At 36.3% G+C, this 21,995-nt stretch overlaps 2 protein-coding genes across 5 annotated transcripts in view; one reads left to right on the forward strand and one right to left on the reverse strand.

Moving 5' to 3' along the window:
• LOC123822774 (centromere protein P) overlaps nt 1-21,995 on the forward strand; it is a 278,910-nt gene that overhangs the window by 80,047 nt on the left and 176,868 nt on the right. The window lies entirely within an intron of this gene.
• Nucleotides 10,288-18,726, reverse strand: OMD (osteomodulin). The gene is made up of 3 exons (XM_045844925.1): nt 18,484-18,726; nt 11,794-12,747; nt 10,288-11,154 (listed from the first exon to the last, which is right to left on the reverse strand). The coding sequence occupies exons 2-3, from the start codon at nt 12,731-12,733 to the stop codon at nt 10,826-10,828; spliced, it is 1,269 nt and encodes a 422-aa protein (XP_045700881.1). The 5' UTR covers nt 12,734-12,747; nt 18,484-18,726; the 3' UTR covers nt 10,288-10,825.

The raw sequence follows: 21,995 nt of genomic DNA on the forward strand, positions 1-21,995 counted from the left end.
TCTACAGGAGATAAAATATTCTTTAATGAAATAATACAGCAAGCCAAAGCATAGTCTATGATCTACTTTTATTAGGAGTAAAAATATTGTTTTATACTATAATTCAATGTAAAAATTACTTTTAGCACAATCTATTTTATAATTTAGTCATTTGGGATTCCCTCCCCTTTGTACTAGTTATGCATAAAATAATCCAAGTGTCAGAATCAGCCTTTTGAAGGTATATTTGATTTATAATTTTAGATTTCATAAAAGATATTTTTGTTTCCTAAGTGAATGAAACTATAAATATTTAATATTAAGTTTACTTTTATCATGCTTTGGTACTTTTAGCAATCAAGGTAACATTTCTCCTCTAAGCCAAAAATTTATCAAATATAAATATGGATAAATATTTAAAAGTAGAAAAGTAAAGAATACTAATTTGTTCTCTTTATATTCAAAACTGGTTTAAGGTCCTTTCAAATTAAAGCTTGAATAAACTAAGGCTTGAATACTCATGCTTTTATTTGAATGTGAATTTTTAAAAATTTAGTTGTGATATTTTGGGAGTTTGATATAAATTGTCAATTTTATGGCTTTAAGGGTATAATCAACTTTTTAAAGTCATTGAAAATATCTAACTATGAACAGAAGATACTAATTTGTTTTCACATTGTTTGGCAGGTTTAACAGAATGTAGAGAGGTGAACTGAGTAGGTATTAAATGTCAGATTTAGAGAATCTTAGAGATTAGTAGTTTTACTAATGGTATATATAGTTTGATATTTTGTACTACAAAAAATTACTTTGTGGATTATATCTTTTTTAAAAAAAGTTATGACCAGGAATATAGTTCTTTTGGCATTCATTCATTTAGTAAAAGTTTATCGAGCACCAATTCTCTGCCAGAACTACAGACAAAATAAGCACAGATGAGAAAAGTTCAGTTTCTCCCCTTTTTAGTAAATCAGTGGGAAGGGCAGCTAAGAAACCATAGAATGCACAATGGAACCTACTACACAGAAATGTGCAGGCTGTAATAGCCTGAAAGAGGATGAGACGACAGAGGCTGTACCACACTGACACATGTAGAGAAAATGGGTGACAAGTGGCGATGGTGACAGAGGGTGAGATGTTCTAGGAAGGGGAGCATTACATAGGTGGGGAGGGTAAATAATTGAAAAAAGTTATTAGTTATATATGGCTGGAGCTTGAAGGGATAGAGAGAAGTGGTGAGGCAGTGGCCCATAAGTAGAGATCAGACAGAGGACTAGAGGTCAGATTTAGGGGATTGTTTTTACTCTGCTAAGGTATTTGGGCTTTATTTTGTAGCCAGTGAGAGACCACTGAAGGATTTTTGATTTTAGCCAGTAGTGATTTGATCTTATTTTAATATTAGAAATATCTCACTAATGTCACATTCCTGAAGAATACCGCTATTTGTCTACTGCATGCATTATCGACATTCATGAATGGCTTAAAATAACTTACATTTATTATCTCACAGTTTCTGTGGGTCAGGAGTCTAGGCATGGCTTTGCTTGGTTCTCTGCCTCAGGATCTTAACTGAAAGCTGTAATCAAGTCGTTGGCTAGGGCTGCACCCTCACTACAAGAGTTGAGTAAAGTAAAGGATCCATGTGTGAGCCCATGTGGTTGTTGGCCATAGATCCTTGCAGAATGTGGGACTAAGGGCCTCATTGTCTTGCCAGATGTTGGCCAAAGGCCACCCTAGTTCCTTGCAATGTGGTCTCTTCCATCAGGCAGCTCCTAACAAGGCAGGTTGCTTCTTCACAGCTAGAAAGGGAGATAGTCTTCCAGCAAGATGGACAGTATAGCCTTTATAGCAATCATGCACATATAATCACATATATGTCATCTCACCTTTGCCATGTTCTGTTGTTTAGAAGCAAGTCAGAGGTCACAGCCACTCTGAAGGGAAAAAACAACACAGGACAAGAAACTAAACATATTCAGATTTGCACTGGTTAAAAAACCCATCTTCTTGCCCAGAGTTAGCCAAACACAGATTGAGGACATAGTCCCCAAGACCATCCTCACTTCTTACATCAACTGCAAATTTGGGGGGGTTCTCAAAACCACCCACACTTTTGATAATTTGCTATAAGGACTCATAGAACTCACTGAAAGTCATTTTAGTTATGGTTTATTAGGGAAGAATACACATAAATATCAGCCAACTAGAGATACTTTAGGCAGAATCTGGGAGGGTTTCAAAGTGCAGAGCTTCCATTGTCTCTCATTGCATTACCCACCTGGCATTGATGTGTGACAACATACCTTGCCAACCAGAAAAGTGTTACCAAACCTTGCTGTTCAATTATTTTAAAATTGGGGCTTTATTACATAGGCATAATTTATCAAGTGTCCACATGGTTGAACTCAGCATCCAGGTCGAAACTGATACTGCATGACCCAAAGTCCCCATCCTAAGTCACGTGGTCTTGCTGTCTCTTTCTGATATGACCACCCCAAACCTAAGACTATCATTGTGTGACTGGTTCTGCCCTAAGATCTTGGTGTGATGACTTCAGTTCTGAAGAAAGATATTTGTTACCTCTCTTTGGGGTAAACTTCTTTACTGTACAGTTCCCAGAAGAAAATATGTTTGACATTTACATTGTTTTCTACTCTACAAAGAACTATTATATCCTAGTAGAAAGCTATTTGGCTTTCGCTGCACAGTAATAAAAGATGAAAGTTGTCTAAGGCTCAAGAGCAGGCATTTATCCAAAATTGAGTGAGTTTTCTCTGTGGAATTCTTTTTGGTGACCCTACTGCATTATTCTTTGTACCTTTGTAGAATTTTGTATTCTTGAAGGTGTCCCATCATGCTTTACATTCTACTTCCTTAATTATCTCTCAGCAGCAGGCAACCAAAAATGTGTTGAATAGAATTGAGTGTTGGAAAGAAGGTGTTGTTTATTTTTTTCTAATTGTTGTTCAAGTACAGTTGTCCCCATTTCCCTCCACCCATTACTCTCCCCTCCCCTACCCACCATCCTCCTTGTACCCCTTCCTCTGCCGTTGTCTTTGCCCACGGGTCCTTTATACATGTTCCTTCACCCTTCCCCTTCTTTCCTCGGTTATCGGCCCCCTCCCCTCTGGTCAGGAAAGAAACGTTTTCCAGGAGAATTTTTCGTTTTATTTTTATTTTTTTGGAGGAGAAGGATGCTTAGTTTTACTGACAGAACAAGTAACTAATAAGTAGACTGAGTTTCAAAAAACTACAAATGAGAAGAGTCTTTTCTTTATTTATCCTCTAACTTTACTGGAAGTAGTTTAACTTAGGAGTCAGAATATGTAAGCATTAGTTCTGGCTTTATTTTCTTTATCTGTTAGACTAGAATCCAGTTCCTGTAGTTTCTTAACCTCATTACCATTAAATTTTGGACTGGATATTTTTTTTGATAGGGACTGTTACGTGCACTATAGGACATTTCAGCAGCATCCTGCTCTCTGCTCACCAGAGGCTAGTAACCCATTTTCTACCCACCCTCACAGTGACAACCAAAATTTGTCTCAAGACATTGATTGCCAAATGTCCCCTGAGGGTAAAATCATTCCCATTGGGAACCACTGAGTTGCCAGATATTTATAGATCCTTTAAATACAATATTCTAGGATTTTGTGGAAAGTCTATGGTTTGAATCTCCATCTCAAATCTCATGCTCTTGGAAGACCTGTCATTTTGTCAAATGAAATACAAATGAGAACTGAGAACTTCTCAAACTAAAGGGTAATGTTTAAAGGGAGGGGTATTATGATTCAATATAAGGGAGGGTTTGTGTTAAAAATGTAACATATTTGGGGGTTCAGTTTTACTGAATAGTGTATAAATCTCCATTTAGTTAATTTGTAACATATTTAGGTTGTAATGACAGGCATGTTCATGATTCTGTGATCTTTACTTGCTAGGAATAGTTATATTTATTTAGGCAAATGAAATATAAGAAATTTTGGATTTCTAGCCACTGTGATTTAATTTTGTGTCCAGCTGCTGTTATACTTTATTTCTAAGATTTAGGAAAAAAATGGATTTGGAATCAGGAAACCAGGGTTTTAATTCTAGCTATCCTTGGGGTCATATTCTCTGCAGCAGTAAAAGTATACAGAACAAACAAGGTTTCTTTCTTTTGTTCTTGTGGAGTTGTTAAGTGTTTCACATGATACATACACATCTGCATTCTAGTTTAGTGGTTCCAGTTTGAGGAATAATGGCAAATGTGTAGTGTTTCAAGTAATATTTAACTAAACTAAAAATTCTTAACTATTGTCAGCAAATGTATGAAATAGTATTTATTTTTATTTTCTTTCTATAAACTAAATGTATATTATACTTTTATGTTTATTAATTAAGCTTGGGTTCATGGTGTGATTTGTATTTATTTGTTAGTGGTCACATGGTTCAGCCTAATAGCTAATATAACTAATACTTTGAAATGTAATGGAAAAAAAATAGATGAATTTTCATCTTTTTATTTCCTGTTATAGCTATCAAATCACTGGTTGTATCAGTAGCTCTGGTAGATGCCTGCAGTTTTGATGTACTAGTTGAAGAAATACTTTATTCTTCACTTTCTCCTTGGGAAAGCATTAGGGTTGTTTTGTTCTGTTTTTAATGAGAAATACTTGGGGAGGATTCTTTAGAGCATTTTCAAGTAACAAAGATAGTTGTTAACTTGTATTCTCTTTGGGCCCTATAGCTAGAGGGCCTTTGGAAGGAGGAGCCAGAGCAGAGTTGACTTCTTCTTCCTAATATACTGGAGGATTTGACTTTATACTGTGGCCAGAGTGACGTTTAAGGGGTTGGAAGAAACTGTCCTCTGCCCCCTGGCAGGCCTTTGAGCTGAACTATCAGATAGTGACTTGGAATATGTTTGTTGTCCATATGTGATTTAAGCACCCTCCTCTCTTTCCCTAATGAAACCTTTAGTGAAGTCTCTCTTGTTCACTGATCTTTTGTATGAGTAGAATCTTGGAAGAAATCCCAAAGACTGCTGATTCTGTTTTGGGGTCTCTGAGAGGGCAGTGAGGTGTGTGCAACACAGCTGACATTTGGGGAGCGTGTAAATTCAACAGGTTGCTGGGCTGAACATGCTGAAATGGTTCCTGCTTGTTGGATACCTGTGACTATCACAGGCTTGTTAAATCCCTTGTTAATGTACACTGTTTCTCTTTATCCTCTAATAGCTCTGTGAGAACCTCCTTCCTTATGGAAATGGGGAGAGGGAAGCTTCCAGAAGTTAATGAACTTACTGAAAGTTACCTAGCTTAATTAGAAGTATGAAGTCAGGCTTCTATTCAGGCACATCTGATTTCAAATTCCTTATTCTGAGTTGCTAAATTGTGTAACTGTGTTCTTAGATAAGGCTGTTCTTTGAGGATTAAAATGTATTTTATCAGTTTAGGAGGAGATAAAAAATAGAAGCTCCAAAATTCTGAAAATTGTAGGGTTTTACTTTTATTTTTAACTGTGAAGAGGTGAAATAAGTGATTACCACATTTCTATATTACTCTTGCTCTGGGAGCATACTTTTTCTACCCGTACCATTCAGTTCCTACTCACACATCTGTGAAGCCTTCAACTACTTCACCATATCCTGGCCAGAAGTAAAATTAGGATATCTGTAATCACATAACTTTGCATAGTTTCTGCCACTTAAACATTTTATTTCTTTCTTCCATGTGTTAGAGTGAATTGTTTTGTCTTCTTCCTTAAATTTTTTAATAACAGCTTTATTGAGATATTTCATATCTCATACAAGTCACCCTTTTAATATATACAGACTTGTCCTTTAATATTTTCAGGCTTGTACAACCATCATCACAATAAATTTTATAATATTTTTATCATCCCCGAAAGGAACCTTCTGTTGGTGGCAAGAACAGCACCACGTATTAGATGGGTGGGTCGAGACCAGACCTTGGTTCAGCAACCTGGGCACTTGAGTTTTGACTAGGAAAGAATTCAGAGCGAAGACTTACACTATATGAAAAAAAGTTATTGAGAAAGTCACAGAGGTAGAAGTGGGTGGTGGAAGAAATGGGCTCAGGAAATAAGTTGCAGAGGCAAAAGAAGGGCCTTTGGAACTTAGGAGAAAGGAAGGTAAAGCACTTTCGAGGAAGAGAAGGGGAAGGAGGAAAAGAAAGGGGAGGAGAAAGGCTCGGTCCTGCTCCCAGAAGGGAGACCCCCACTGGATTCTCCATCCTAAGGGCTTTTAAGGGTGGAAATTTTAGGAGAGGTTCCAGGGAAGGATTTCAATAGAATATTTATCAATTTCCAGGTGTGTCCTTTTAGGGTCATTGTTTCTACTGATTGGTCAGGGCAGGGAGGGAAGGAGGATGAGGGGGGTCATTAGTCAGTGCAGCTCATCTGCAGGCAGCCATTGCCAAATTTGTCTGGTTTTGTTGCTTTTCTGGGGCTGTAGCTGAAACACAACTGAGGCCTACCAATATCTTTATGTAGGAAAGTTCAAATGATCTAAACCACATGACTAATCATATGAAAGATCAGCATAGTCCAAACCAACAACCTGTGTGTGATATGCTAGGGGAAGAAAGGTTACTCTGGGAACAAGGTCCTCGTTTTTCTCAGTTTTGCCTGTTGCTAGGCACCTGGGTCTTTCTGCTCTGGTGACCTTCTGTACCTGGTCCATCATCCTTGTTCTGCTGTTTAACTGCTTACCGCACTTCTATCCATTGTCAGTACTCCACACTTCTCTTCTATTTCCCTTCTCTCTAGCCCTAGGCAGACAATAATCTATCTGTTTCTGTAGATTTGCCTGTTCTGGACATTTCATGTAAAAGGAATGATATAATATGTGGTCTGCTCTGATTGACTTTTCACTAGTGTAATATTTTCCTGGTTCATTCATGTTGCAGTATGTATCATTACTTCATTGCTTCTTTTGGCTGAATAATATTTTCCTTGTGTGGAAATACCACAGGTTGCTTATCAGTTTATCAGCTGATAAGACATCTGGGTGCTTTAGGGCTGTTAATGGGTAATACTGCTATGAAAATGTTTTTCTGTGAACATATGTGAGTGTTTCTCTTGGGTATACTTCTAGGAGTGGAACTGTTATGTCATAGGTAACTTACTTTTTGAAGAACTGCCTGACTGCTTTCTAAAACAGCTGCACCAGCTGATATCCCAACCAGTGGAGCATGAGGGTTCAACTTTTGCACCTCCTTGCTAAGACTTGGCATTTTTTTTTTAAGATTTTATTTATTTACTTTTAGAGAGAGCGGGAGGGGGAAAGGAAGAGAGGGGGAGAAACATCAATGTGTGAGATACATCAATCAGTTGCCTCTCACACATCCCCTACTGAGGACGACCCAGGCATGTGCCCGGACTGGGAATCAAACTGGTAACCTTTTGGTTTGCAGGTCAGCACTCAATCCACTGAGCCACACCAGCCAGGACAAGACTTGGTGTTTATTAATGGTTCATTTTTAATGTATTTTTCCCACTACCCTTTATCTCCCCATCTCCTCTTCTACCTCCACAACCCCCGACAGTCACCACACATTGTTGTCTGTCTGTGAGTTCTTTTTTTTTTTTTTTTTTTTTGGTCCAACTCTCCACTCCCAATCTCTCTCCCCAAGAACTGTCAGCCTGCTACTGTTAGTGTGAAAGGGTATCTCAATGTGGCTTTGATTTACATTTCTGTGATAGCTTCCTAGTAACTTATAAATTGTTCTAGATAAGATATATAATATATTTCTTCCCTCCTGAAACACTCACAGTGTTTTCCACTTATTAGCCCCTAATAAAAATTTAAATGCATAGCCCTATTTTAAAATTTTCATTAAAGGAGTAGGTGGTACTTAAAACTTTTTTTTACCACTGTTGAAAGTGGGCTTTACCCACATCACTAGAATTTTGCTCTCACCTTTTATCCTCATAACCTGTATCTTACAGTGTCACAGGCACATATAGATGTTCCATTTCTTGACCTCTAATTGTTAAGCCCTACACCCCAAATGACTTGATGAATGTTAATTGAATGAAAGAATGGAATATTGTCTGTGTTCAGTTTGGATTGTTCAGCTTGTCCCTAGAGACATGGCTACTGTTTCTGTTAAATGCTAATAACTTAAAGATATAAAGAACATTACAGGTTTCATTTTAAACTGTCTCATTTCCAGAAAAAATAAAGACTTGCCACTTGAAAACTGCTTCTAAAACATAGCTTTTTGCTTCCAGCAAAGGTGGAGGCATAGTTAGATACACTTTGCATCCTCACACAACCAAAAGCAGGACAGTAACAAATTTAAAAACAAAAAACATCCAGAACTGCAAGAAAATTGAACTGTATGGTAGTCCGACAACTAAGGAGTTAAAGAAGAAACATTCATTCAGACTGATAGGAGGGGCAGAGACGGGCAGCCAGGTATGGAGAGGATATGCAGCAAGGAAATAGCTGGAGGAGTGGGTGGGCAAGGCAGTGACTGGTGGACCAGGCGGTCCTTCATTTTTGTGCAGATGAACCATGAGGAACAATTGGGGAGCAAGGCAGACCATGTAACCCCGAGTACCAGCACGGGGAAATAAAGCCTCAAAACCTCTGGCTGTAAAAACATGTGGGGATTGTGGGGGTGGGAGAAACTCTCAGCTTCACAGGAGAGTTCATTTGAGAGACTCACAGGTTCCTAGAATGTACACAAACCCACCCACCCAGGAATCAGCACCAGAAGGGCCCAGTTTGCTTGTGGGTAGCAGGGGAAGTAACTGAAAGCTGCTGAGAGCTGAGCAAGCTGCATTGTTCCCTCTCTGACCCCACTCCCACATATAGCACCACAACTCAGTGAGGTGGGATGCTGCGTCCTGGTGAATACCTAAGACTCTGCCCCTTACAACATAACAGGAGAACCAAGACAAAAAAAAATATGGCCCAAATAAAAGAAAGGTCGAAGCTCCAAAAATAGAACCAAGCAATGAAGAGATAGCCAACAAATCAGATTCAGAGTTCAAAGCATTGGTGAATCAGGATGCTCACAAAATGGTTGAGTATGGTCACAAAATACAGGAAAAAGTGAAAGCTATGCAAAGTGAAATAAAGAAAAATATATAGGGAACCAACAGTGAAGGGAAGGAAACTGGGAAGCAAATCAGCAATTTGGACCAGAAGGAAGAAATAAACATTCAGAACAGAATGAAGAAACAAGAATTCAAAACAATGAGGAGAGGCTTAGGGGAACCTCCAGGACATCTTTAAACATTCCAACGTCCTAATCATAAGGGTACCAGAAGAGGAAGAGCAAGAGATGGAAAATGTACTTGAAAACATACTGAAGGAGAACTTTCCCAATCTGGCAAAGGAAATAGACTTCCAGGCAGTCCAGGAAGCTCAGAGTGTTCCAAAATACTTGGACTCAAGGAAGCACAAACCAACGCACATCATAATTACATTATGCAAGATAGAAAGAGAAGGGAGATTCTTAAAAACAGCAAGAGGAAAGGAGACAGTTACCCACAAAGGAGTGTTCATAAGACTATCAGCTGATTTCTCAAAAGAAATCTTGCAGGCAAAAAGGGGCTGGAAAGAATTATTCAAAGTCATGAAAGGCAAGGACCTACGTACAAGATTGCTCTATCCAGCAAAACTATCATTTAGAATGGAAGGGCAGATAAATGCTTCCCTGAGAAAGTCAAGTTAAAGGAATTCATCATTATCAAGCCATTATTATATGAAATGTTAAAGGGACTTAGCTAAGAAAAAGAAGATAAGAAATATGAACAGTAAAATGACAACAAACTCACAACTGTAAAACTGAACCTAAAAAATATACAAAACCAAAAATGAACTAAGCAAACAACCAGAATAGGAACAGATTCACAGAAATGGAGAGCACATGGAGGGTTATCAGTGGGGAGTGGGGAGCATGGGGGAAAAGGTACAGGGGATAAAAAGCATAAATGGTGGGTAGAAAACAAGACAGGGGGAGGTTAAGAATAGTATAGGAAATGGAGCAGCCAAAGAATTTATATTTATGACTCATGAACATGAACTAAGGGGTGAATGCTGGAGAGAGGGAGTGCAGGGTGGAGGGGAATAAAGGGGAGAAAAAAATGGGATAATATAATAGCATAACCAATATAATACATTAAAAATATATAGTTTTACTTGTCTCGTCTTTGCACATTATCCAAATTGTTATTTTTGTTCTTTGGGTTCCCTGTGTAGGCAGCCCCAGATTTGCGTTTATTGCTTATCTAAGGAGTTCTGTAAAATGTTTTAGACTGATAAATCAAGAAAGTTTCATCACAGCAGTTAGATCATCTTTATTATAAGTATACTTAAAATACTTCAAAATGATAGATTAAATAACATGTGATTATAAGATTTAAAAAGGATGTCAAAGCCTGTGTTCATATTTTAAAGGAACTTTATGCAGTTTGAACACTGTAAATAAACATTGGCAGATGTGCATGTATGTTTCTAATTCATTGTGCTAGAAAAATAGAAGTGTTTAATAATGTTGATATACTTTCTTGTGCTAACATTAACTTAACCTTGTGAACAACAAAGCAGTTATTTATTAGAAAATATTTATGTAACTAAAACAAATCTTTCTTTAGTGAATTTACTATAAAAAACATTTATCTCAGTTAAAATGGAACACAGCAAAAGCTGTGACATTTTGGACAATTGCTAAAATTTACTAAGTACAGGTTGTGATGAAGTAAATTCTCATCCTATGTAATGATGCAGATGTTACTGACAATTTAAACTCAAGTATTTGATCTTATCCTAACACATAATTCTTCATATATTGTTGTAAGCTATAAGTTTTGTGAAGTAATAAATGTATATCTATAAAGTTTCTTGCCATTCTTGGTTTCCATAATAGTGAGTGTCAATGTTTTCTTCTGTTCCTTCTTGTTCTGAGCCTTCATGACGATCATCCTGATCTTCGCTATCAGCATCATCTTGAAATCTCCCTAAAACTTGGGTCTTCAGTTGTATTGTTTGACCATTAATGTTTCTTTGTTCACCATAATAAATACTATGTATATGAGGGAAGCAGAGGAAAATGTATGAGTTTATAGGCTCTCTTAGCTTGTTTTGGTCCACACGAATGTATGTTAAATGGTGGTAATATAGTGGGTCAACAGATGGACACATCACTGTAACATTGATATCTGAAAAATACAAATTAAAAATTAATCCTGCTATATTACATTCATAATCCTATAGTGGATTTTATTAAAATTTTACATAGCTATAGTTTTACTAATTAGAATACTTATAAGTAGAATTAGGCTTAAATATTTTTATAGTAATCAAATAAAATGAAAATAAAACTAAATGAATTTTATATTATCAAAATAAATGATGACTTCATTGAAAATTTAGTAATTTAATTACTATATTATTAAAGTAATAAATTTTAGTAGAAATAGCCTCAAGAAAAAATGAAAATCATCTATAGTCCCCCTACTCAGAAGACTCATATTTCTTCATACATTCTACAGTACTACTATTCCTCAGTATTCAAAGTGATAAAATTTAATAGATAAAACTATAAATTTTATACCTTTCTCTGGGGCCAATTTCTGCATTTTCCTATCCACACTTCTCTAGATACTCATATCATATTTCTTCATATACTCTACAGTACTACTTCTCAGTGTTCAAAGTGATAAAATTTAATAGGAAAAGCTATAAACCTCATAGCACTCCTCTCTTGGGGCGAACTTCAAAGCAACTCATTTTCAACAATGTATAAAGCATAGATTTGTAAATACTCTGTCTTTTAAAAATAATGAAATTTTACATACTTTCAATTTCATTATTTTCTAGGTATAGGTGTTGTAAATTTCTTGGAATATAGAATGCTTGCTTCAGTTTATTATGTCCAACATTGAGCTCTACAAGGTTAGAAATATTAAAAATATTATATGGGATGTCTTGTAGTTTGTTGTGTGACATTCTTAGAGCATGAAGTTTTGAAAGTTCATTGAAGTAATTTTCTGGGATAGAAGAAATTGAATTATTTTCTAAAGACAAATACATAAGTGAAGAAGGCAAACCAGGAGGCATTGATTCTAATCTGTTGTTGCATAGGTTGAGCTGCAGTAATTTTTCCATTTTGACAAGGTTTTTTTCTTGTAACATAGAATCATCAAGATGATTATAACAGAGATCGAGCATAGTCAAGTTTACTAGCCCATCCACTGCATTTGTCTGCAATCTGGAGATCTCATTGTAACCAAGAAGAAGTCTCTCCAAAGACTTAGGAAGAGGAAACGGAAATTCTTCTAAATTGTTATGCTGTAGGTGAAGTTGTAGTAGATTTGACAACTTAGCAAACACACCGTGATCAATCTTTTGAGATTTAATTTTGTTGTGACTGAGATTGATTTCTTTAAGATGAGTTGCATTGATGAATGAATCTGCGGTCACAGCCTCAATTTCATTGAACTGAAGGTAGACTTGCTGAATGTGTGCCGGAATACTTGGGATACTCCGAAGTTTGCGATTATCACAGTACATGGATGATGGAAAGTTGGGTGGACAGAAGCACTCACTGGCACAGCCTAAAGTATACTGATGAAAAGGCACTTCATAGTCTATATTTTGATGAAAATGGAATTCTGGTTGGTAAACGTCATCTGGCTCTTGGTCATAATCTTCATCCCATTGATAACTTTCATATTGGCAATATACTTTGAGTCCAAGCAAGAAGAAAAGTATACATACTGGACTTAAAAAGCCCATAGTCTCTTTTTGTCCTATTCCAAGGAGGAAAGGAAATATATTGTAAGAAAAGTGAATGAAATTTATAAAAATTTTTGCATAAACTGACAGTTACACAAAACATATAATATCTATGTATATTGAAATATAAAAAGAATGTCCAGAATGAATGGGCAATACGAAGCCAAAATTAATGTTTATATCATAGTAAGGAGGTTTTTTTCCTTTTTAAAGTCACATGTTATATGGAACCAGACCAAATAACCCTCTTTTAAGAGAATTTCAGTTTGTCTTGCTAGTTTCCTAGACTATAGATTTTCAGTGATAGCATGATGTCTCAACTACAAAGTTGGTGTTTCCTTTACTCTAAATGCTGGGTGTTCTCATTGACTATTTGGTCCCTTGGTAATGGCCACTACCGATAAGAGGAGAGACCTGATGTTTTAGTTAGAGAGCTTTTATTTAAGAGTTTCTTTTTTAATATTAACCAAAAGTTTCCCACTCAATTTCTGTTTACTGGTAATGCTTCTTTCTGCCCTTTGAGAAAACATGAAACACTTCCTTTTATGTGAGAGCTTGAGATATTAAAAATAGCTATCATGTTTCCTCTTCCTGTTCTCTGTCCAAGCCTAACCATGACTTCAGATTTTCCCCATGAAAGTTTCCAAAATCCAATTATTTCATCTGAGTCTACTCAAACAACTAATTCAAATTGCAAAAATACATACAATATTTACTTTTTACCACTTTTTTTTTTAGTTTCTAATAGGTTATGCTATACATTTTGCTTACTACCTTCCTAACTTCCTTCTTTCTACTTATATTTTTGAGTTAAGCTTTATATACAGATATTAAAAACACTCTGTGTTGTATCCCAGGAGTTTAGGTCAAGTGGAGAATCAGAGAGACATGTAATGCATTGAGTAGAAGGGTATGTGTGGGTTGGGCTTATAATGGAGGGAGTGCTCAGCTTAATAAAAGCAGACAATCAGCACTCATGCTGAAACTTGAAGTTGTAGTAAATGGTGGATTGTGTACTGGATGAGGAGCCTGAAAACCTTCATTTAAGTTCTGTCACTTAATGATGATAAAGTCACTTAACATATCTGCCTCTTGCCTCACTAATAAAATTAAGAATTATAAATGCTTGCCTGTTTATCTTATCTGGTAGTTGTTAGGGTCATATGAAGTGTGCTTTGCAAGTTTAAAACGATTCAGATGGAATAATTATGTTGTAAAATAAAAAGAATCATACCTCTTTTTTTCGGAGGCCATTTTTCTCTGTCATCCAGGGTTTCATGAAAAAATGAATGTCTTAACACATTGTATGCAATGAAATGAGTTATATCCTATTTATCTAGAATGGTACTTGTTATTTTTTCATTGGGATAATTTTGAAAATAATTACTTAAATCATTTTCTCTGATAGAATCTCATTTTAGAAAAGCAGTTGTAGACCCTAACATTCCAGTTTTGTGTTTCCTCATCAGAAATTAAAAATTGGAAGATGTAAATTATGTTCATTTGGGAATCGAAGTAGTTATTCAAGTAGAGTCAGAGGCCCTTGATCGTTTTTCTTTCACTTATATTTTCTCTAGTCTTCCTTACCATTCCATGGGTCTTGTCATTATTAGTGCTGCAGCCCCTTCACACTCTGACCAGTACCTACTGTCTTTGTAACTTACTCCATGTAGTAAGTCTAACTGCAGTAATTCTTTAACTTCAGTGTGACCTAAAATATATCGTTCCTACTATTTTTTCATGGCCTCTTATCCATACCTCCCAGTACACAATTTCTTCTTACCAACCTAGGCCCTAGTGCATCACTGCCATCATTCCTTTTTACATGCCATAAACTCTCTGGCCCATACTTTACTGGTTACTTCAATTCTCCATCTACTCTCAGCCCAACTCAAGTAGCTGAATATTACAAGAAAAAAACAGGACCATGCCAACTGGTTTAACTTTAAATTTATGACCATTCAAATGCTGCCCAGCAGCATCTACTTAGGTATTTCCCTTCCCTTTCTTTTAGACAAGCCTCTAAAACCTCAGTTCCTTGTTGATTTTGAATGATGACCTTGTGTCTTATTTTATTTTTTAATTAAATGTGTGTGTTTTTTTTTAAGATTTTATTTATTTATTTTTTTTTGGGGGGGAGAGAGAGAGAGAGAGAGAGAGAGAGAGAGAGAGAGAGAGAGAGACATCAATGTGTGGTTGCTGGGGGTTCTGGCCTGCAACCCAGGAATGTACCCTGGCTGGGAATCGAACCTGGGACACTTTGGTTCCCAGCCCGCGCTCAATCCACTGAGCTATGCCAGCCAGGGCTGACCTTGTGTCTTATTTATACCAAGAAAATAGAATCAATCATTTACTCTAATATATTTTTTCATTATATATTATTCTTATCCCTATCTATAGAAAATGCCAAAATAGCAATGATTTGATCTTTTTAACCAATCTGTGGTTATTTATTGTTAGAGGGAGGGAGAAAGAGGGAGAAGAACTTCTATGTGAGAGAGAAACATGGATTGGTTGCCTCTCATATGTGTCCCAGTTGGGGGCTGAACCCCCAACCCAGGCATGTGCCCTGACTGGGAATTGAACCAGTAGCCTTTTGGATTGGGGGAATGACATCCAACCAACTGAGCCACACAGGTCAGGGCAAACAGCCTTTGATTTTGAAACTCATAAAGTTTCCTATTGCAAATCTAAAGAGACTTAATCCATTGTTCCTTCTTATCTATGGGATTCATGGAGGATATGCAGTTTGACCAAACTTTGAAGGAATATTAGGGTGCTCGTAGAGGGAAATGGGAAAGATTTCCAGATATAAGAGATGAGCAAAAATATATAAACAACACAGAGTGGGGTGTTGGGGAACTGGTGGTTAACTGTTGAAGGAACAAAATAAAACTGTTAGAACCAATCTAACCCAAAATCTGGAGGGCCTGAATTCTGACCTAAAGAATTTACTCTATAGGTAATATATTACCTAATTTAATGTATTAATATAGTTGAGCTGTGGTCTTCATACAGCAATGTTCATGGATGAAATAGAGAGACCTGGGAGGAGAAGAGGTAAAGGGGTGTGGTCTAATTCCAAGAGGTAGTGTTTACTGCTGGCTGATCTAGATGAGGAGGATGGTGCAAGGAACTCCTCAATGAGTCTGATTGGAAGTGCTCTTTCATCTGCTGTAGTTAGTGACTTATACTAGATGTTGTGTGTGAATTAGGTTAGGAAAGGACCTTGCAACTGCTGGTAGTTATTTGATTTGGTTGAGTTATTCCAGTCAAAGCATGTCTTGAATTATTTCTAGGGGTGAGATCCAGTGCTTAGTGGGGGACACAGAAATGAAGATGTGAAGGCATGGTCCTTTCCATAAAGATCTTATAGTTTAGTGTATGAGAGGAACACAACACAGCAAACTATATTCTCAGGCAGAGGGAAATATGGTTTATAGCAGAGACACCAGTGCTTTGGGAGTTAATAGCTTAACCCTTCTTGGGGGAGACAGGGAAGTTTTTATAGGCATCATTTGACCCAGGCTTTGGGATGTTAGCAGGAATGGGTATAGAAAATCCTAGACATTTTATTCTGTAGTTGATAATAACTTATGTATTTGATTTATAATAATTTATTATATACTCAGTATAGCATACTAATTTTTTAAGTACTTGTCATACTTCATGTCAGTCTCACTGCACCATGGAGTTGGGGTTCTATAAGTTTGCTGTGTCCTAGAAAGGTGAAAGTAGAAGCAGAGGCAGAGATATACATTTGGGTGGGGTCAGGACATTTAAGAGGGTCTCAGAAGCTTACTGTTACACAGTTGAACTTTAAAAAGAGTGTTGTTCATCAGAACTCTGAATTTTATTCTTGTGTTAAGAACACTAGCAATCATCAATTAGTAACCTTACACTTGAGGATTAAAATTACAACTCTGTTCAGTAATTATGATAAATTATTGTGAACAAAAAGGAGACCTAGATGATACTTTTGATCCTGAACCTAACTGCATACCTTTAACCTGGAATCAAGACCTTGTGATGATGGGGCCTCTCTGAAAATAAAGGGATTCTCTTGTCTGTTTCAGTCTCTTTGTCTATCTAAGAAAAAAGGTTTCTCTTGTAAGTCTGAACTCATCATTGTCCTTATCCCTTGAGGATCATGGACCTGTATCTCAACCTTGCCCTACTCCCTTTTGCCTGGTAGTGTAGCTTTCTGATCTGAAATCCATCCCATCTCCATCCATATGTCCATTATTTTCTATTCCTCTTACTCTTCAACTTCACCCATGATAGTTTTCCGTTACAATCATGTCTTACTTCTTTTCATCTAAATTTTCATTTATCTAATCTCTTCCCAGTCATTTGCTAATAAGCACATTTTGATTATTTCTGATATTTTATGTTCTACAATTTATGTCTTTCCTATAGGATAACTCATAGCAAAACATTATAGCTCACTGTCAGTCATCTCATTTCCTGACCTCTAATTTTTGACAGAACCTAGTATAATTCACGTTGTATGAGGGATCAGAATTTTGTTGAATGAAAGATTGGTTTAATAAGTTATAGATTCCCTCTCATTAATGATACTTATCACTACTAATGTTTGCATATTTCTAGGCATGTGTGTATGTCATCACAGTGATTTCTTGAAATGAACCTAGTCACAAAGAATGTGGCTTCTTCTCTTGTCTATTAAATATGTCTCCATCACAATATACTCTATTAATTTTCCTATTATACTAAGCAATAGAAAAAGAACAAATATGAAAAAGAAAGTAAAATACAAGTTACCAGTTTGAAAAATTATTTGTTAATATGAATTTTTCATATTATAGCTATAAAAGTTTCTATACCATAACATTTCTCTACCTTGGAAAAAAGCACTCATGCTTTCATCAGGAAAGTTCTGATCAAAATGAGATAAAATTTTGTTCTTGAAAGTTTAAAGTAATTGGAAAGCCGCATAGCATTTTATTGTTTTAAAATAGACTTAATTGTTTTCTCAGTATGCCACAGAAACTAGAATATGGGAAACCAAGAATTAGTATATAGTTCAGAATTTTTTTAAAGCAGTTTTAAATTTAACTTTGTAAAATTAGTATGCTGTCACTACTACATCCAAGGCCTAAGGAAATAACACTCTTTTGCTATTAAAAATATGAAAGTCTCAGAATTATTTTTAGCCATAATACATTTAAATCTTAACCAAAACTCAAGCAAATAGATCCTTTAGTACCAGATAGAACCCTCATATCTTTCCTTTGTGAAAGAGGCAAATAAAAACAAAAATGTTCTAAATACCAGGGATTTGATCAATGGAGAATTTTGAGAAAATTCCTAGTGAAATTTGTATAAATACCCGTCTTCCCTACCACCCCAATCTGTAACACTGCCCCGATGTATTGCTCAAAGTCATTTGTCAGATTTTTGTCACTTAAAGTTGAGAGACAGAAAGAAACAGGAAAATATTCCATTAACCTAAGAATCTTTCATTCAAAACAAAAAATATGTAAAAACAAAGATTATTTATTGGATCCATCTTAAGTTGAAAATTAAATTCACTTTTAATTCTTTTTCCCCAAATAATTTGGCTAATAAAAGTTTTTAAATGTAGCTTTTACCAGATACTGCTTACAAAAATTGTGCTTTTATGATGGCTGAAATCTATTTTAATGTTAAACAAATCAAATATACTTTTTTATTTTTAAGAGTAGGAATACTTTCTTAAAAAATTGAAAATTATTTTGTCACCATACCTGTTGAGTTTGCTCTAGTTTTCAGGGGTTGATGAATTTGCAAATCCTGTAAATGAATCAGAAATTCCTAAGTTCTTTAACTCAGTCTCTTAAAAATCCTCAGTAACTGTATGTTTAAATAGGGCTGTCTCTTGAATCACTGTAGCAATTTAAGCAAATATAATCTGCCTGGAAAATGCTTGGGTTGAATTAAAATTATGTTTTTCTTTTCATTATCCAAAGCTTTGTGGGTTTGAATTGAGATGCTTGTGTTCTTGGTAAGATTTCTGTGGCTTACTTCTTTCTTTTCCCCTTAAATTTGCTTTTGAGGTATGGTAAGAATTTCCTCTAATAAGAAAGGCAAACTGAACTAAATGAAACAGCATGTACTGATTACTGTTTTTATTTTCATTTTCGTGCCAAAAGAATTCTTCAAATTAAGGTCCACTGTAACATGGAGCTCAGTGTCTCAGCAATTTAAGGTGGACTCAGAGTAATCTTAAGATCTTGCTTGTCTGATATCCTGTATTCATACTAGTGCTTCCTTTCATTAAGACAAGGAACTAGGATTAGAAACATAGCATTTCACATCTAGTTAATTTTTTAAATGAAATAGATTGTCATCAGTCACACAGAAGAAATATATAACTTTTCCATACAAAGAATTATATCCTCTTTTCTATCAGCTATCACCTTCCTCCCAAATATATTCATTAGATTGGCTTATAATAACGTTTGAAATAAAAAATGATCTCCGTTATAGAATTCTGTGTTTCGCCTTTATGAGGTATTTCTCTGATTTGCCTGTTTTTAGTAGTATAAGAAATAATTTCATAGTATTGAATAAGATGGAATCAGGAACTTCTGTTGACCAATTACTATTATAAAAAATGTTCTAATTTCTCTAAACTGTCTCTCCTGAAGAGTAGCAATTGACTCCCTAAATGCTACATTTTTATACTAAAGTTTTCATATTTTAAACAGAGAGTTAATTTGTGTCTCTTGGCAGTAAACTTTGAGTTCATTCTTTGGGAGATTCTTTCAAGCTTGTGTAAACTAATAAGGTAAAGTGAATCCTGGAATTTGTTTTGCTTTTCTTTCTCTTTCAAAATTGTGTTTTCTGTTAGGTTTAAAAAAATCACAATATTTATTTTGTTACACTTCAGATTTTTAAAAAGCTTATGGTATTTCAAGTGATGCTTTGGCAATACTGAAAAAAACCTCATCTATTATTTTAGACTTTGGTATGCAAAACGTGGCAGACTATATTTGGGCCAAGATTTCATCTTGTTACTGATCTTTTCCATATGTTTTCTATTAGTCTTTGTTCTTAAACCTTAAGCTTCCACACTAAGGAACAGAGAGTAAATCTGTGTACTTTATCCAAAAATTATTTTATGTGCCTTTATAGTTATTTATCAAGATAGCTTAAATTGAAGTGTCTAGGAAATTTAAATGGGATTGATGGTGTCTAGGAGGTTTAGGTTTGGCAGTGGGGGTGGTGTAGGGGGTGGAAATTGGTGGGAAGGGTGGTTCAAGTCAGGCCTTATAGGAAAAGTAGAAGCTGTGATTGTGACAGTGCACTGTTTTAGTTAGGTGGTTATAATTGAAGCGATTGAGTAGTCAGTTGAATTGGTAAAAAGTCTAAATTATATTCTGCAATTATAGTTCGATTGAAGCCAATACAGTATCTCAAGCCTAAATAACATATTGCTGGGTAGGAAAAGTCTGACTGAGACCTGCTTAATTATGGTAATAAGAATAAATATTTTTCATTTATTTAATAATTTAGTTTATATTTACTGAGCACCAACTTTGTCAAGGCAGTTTTAGGGGCTAAGGACCCAGCAATAAAAATCCCTGTTGTCATGGAAAGGAAAACAGAAAATAAACATATTAAGTGGTGTGAAGTACAACAGAGGAGAATAAAGCAAGGTAGATGGATAAAAACAAATGAGCACAGGCGTTCAGGTCAACACTTCTGACACTGCTGTGATGTGTGCTGGAATGGAATGATCACATAACTGGCCTACGGGAGACCCAGGTATCCCCTGCTACAGGAACATTACAGATAAGCAAGGGGAGGTGGTGGGAACAATCCATGTGGTGATGGATTAGAGCTGGAGACGTCAGTACGAATTCATGTTCAGTTTCATATACATATAGTTGGCTATGTCTAGAAATTTTTATGAATGTTTGTGTGTGTGGATACATGGGCTCGAGTACACACATCTATCTCCCGGCACTGCTGGCTGAGAGGGCCTAGAAGTAGTGGCATGCTCTTGGCAACAAACACCCAGCACCAACCAAGATCTTGGTTTCTAATACCATTCTCCTATAAAAGAGACCAGGGATCTTTGGATAAATGTGTGATTCCAGGTCTGGGGCAGGGAATACATAGGATGAGCCTGGAGCATTTTGCAGTGCTGGAAAGTAAGGAGATACTAAGAAGGAAAGAGATAGGGGAAATCTGTGTAACTTCTGCGCAGTTTTGCTGTGAATCTAAAACTGCTCTAAAAAATGAAGTCTCTAAAAATTAATGTTTTAAAAGGGGAAGTTACTATTTTAAATAGTTTGTCAAAGACCTGCATATAGTGAGGCAGCAAGTCAAGTTGATATATAAGAGGGACAAAAGATGCCATGTCTGGTAGTGATCACTTGGTATGATCTAGGTGGAGGTGTGGGGTTATCCTCATAGAGGCTTCTGGGGCCAGCAAGAACAGCATATGCCTCTTACACGCTTGGATGTCTCAGCTTCCCAACATTCTAAATCAAATTATGTTTAGGAGGCAAATATGACACTTAGTTGGTGAGCTGCTTCTATCAGACCATGTAGTCAGCCCTACAGAAATATTCCAAACCCTGGATTATTGTGCTCAGCAGACATGGTCCACTTTTGTGCATCTGTCTCCACAGGCTGTGAGGAGCTTATGCTCCTCAATGCATGACTAGCTTCTAGTTCCCTCATCATTTACTCTTCCATAAAATGGTGCCTAACCCACTCTTTATGTAAGCCAGAATCTTGGGAGTCCTCTAATCAGTGCATCCCAAAATGTGGTGGGAGATTCATCAGTACATGAACTGCTAGGGCTGCTGGTTTAAAAATTCAGGCTCTAGCATCTTTATTCCCTTGACCTGCAAAATTAGAACCCCTGAGTATGGGCCCAGGAACTTATATTTTTTACAAGTGTTCCAGATGTTCAAGTGAAACTTAAAAACCACTGATCAAATTGTATCTGAAACTATTTCTGAGTCCCTTGTGTTGTAGCACCTAAATAACTTTTTAGTGTGTTTGTACCTCTTGGTATCTACTGCCACAGTCTTTCCAGAGACCAAGTCACCCAGATGTTTTCAGTAATATCTTGACTGGTCTCCCAGGGCTCACGCATCCTCCTTTCCAACCCATTTTCACCACGTTGTCGTGATCACCGGCTGGCAGTGACCGCGGAACGCTGTGGATGGCTTGTCAACTTGCGAGAAAAACATACACAGAGACAACCAGGTCCTGTGGGGAAGTAGGAACGGAATGGCCA

The sequence above is a fragment of the Phyllostomus hastatus genome, unplaced genomic scaffold (assembly GCF_019186645.2).
Source record: "Phyllostomus hastatus isolate PE091 unplaced genomic scaffold, TTU_PhHast_1.1 phas_contig_41, whole genome shotgun sequence".
NCBI lineage: Eukaryota > Metazoa > Chordata > Mammalia > Chiroptera > Phyllostomidae > Phyllostomus > Phyllostomus hastatus.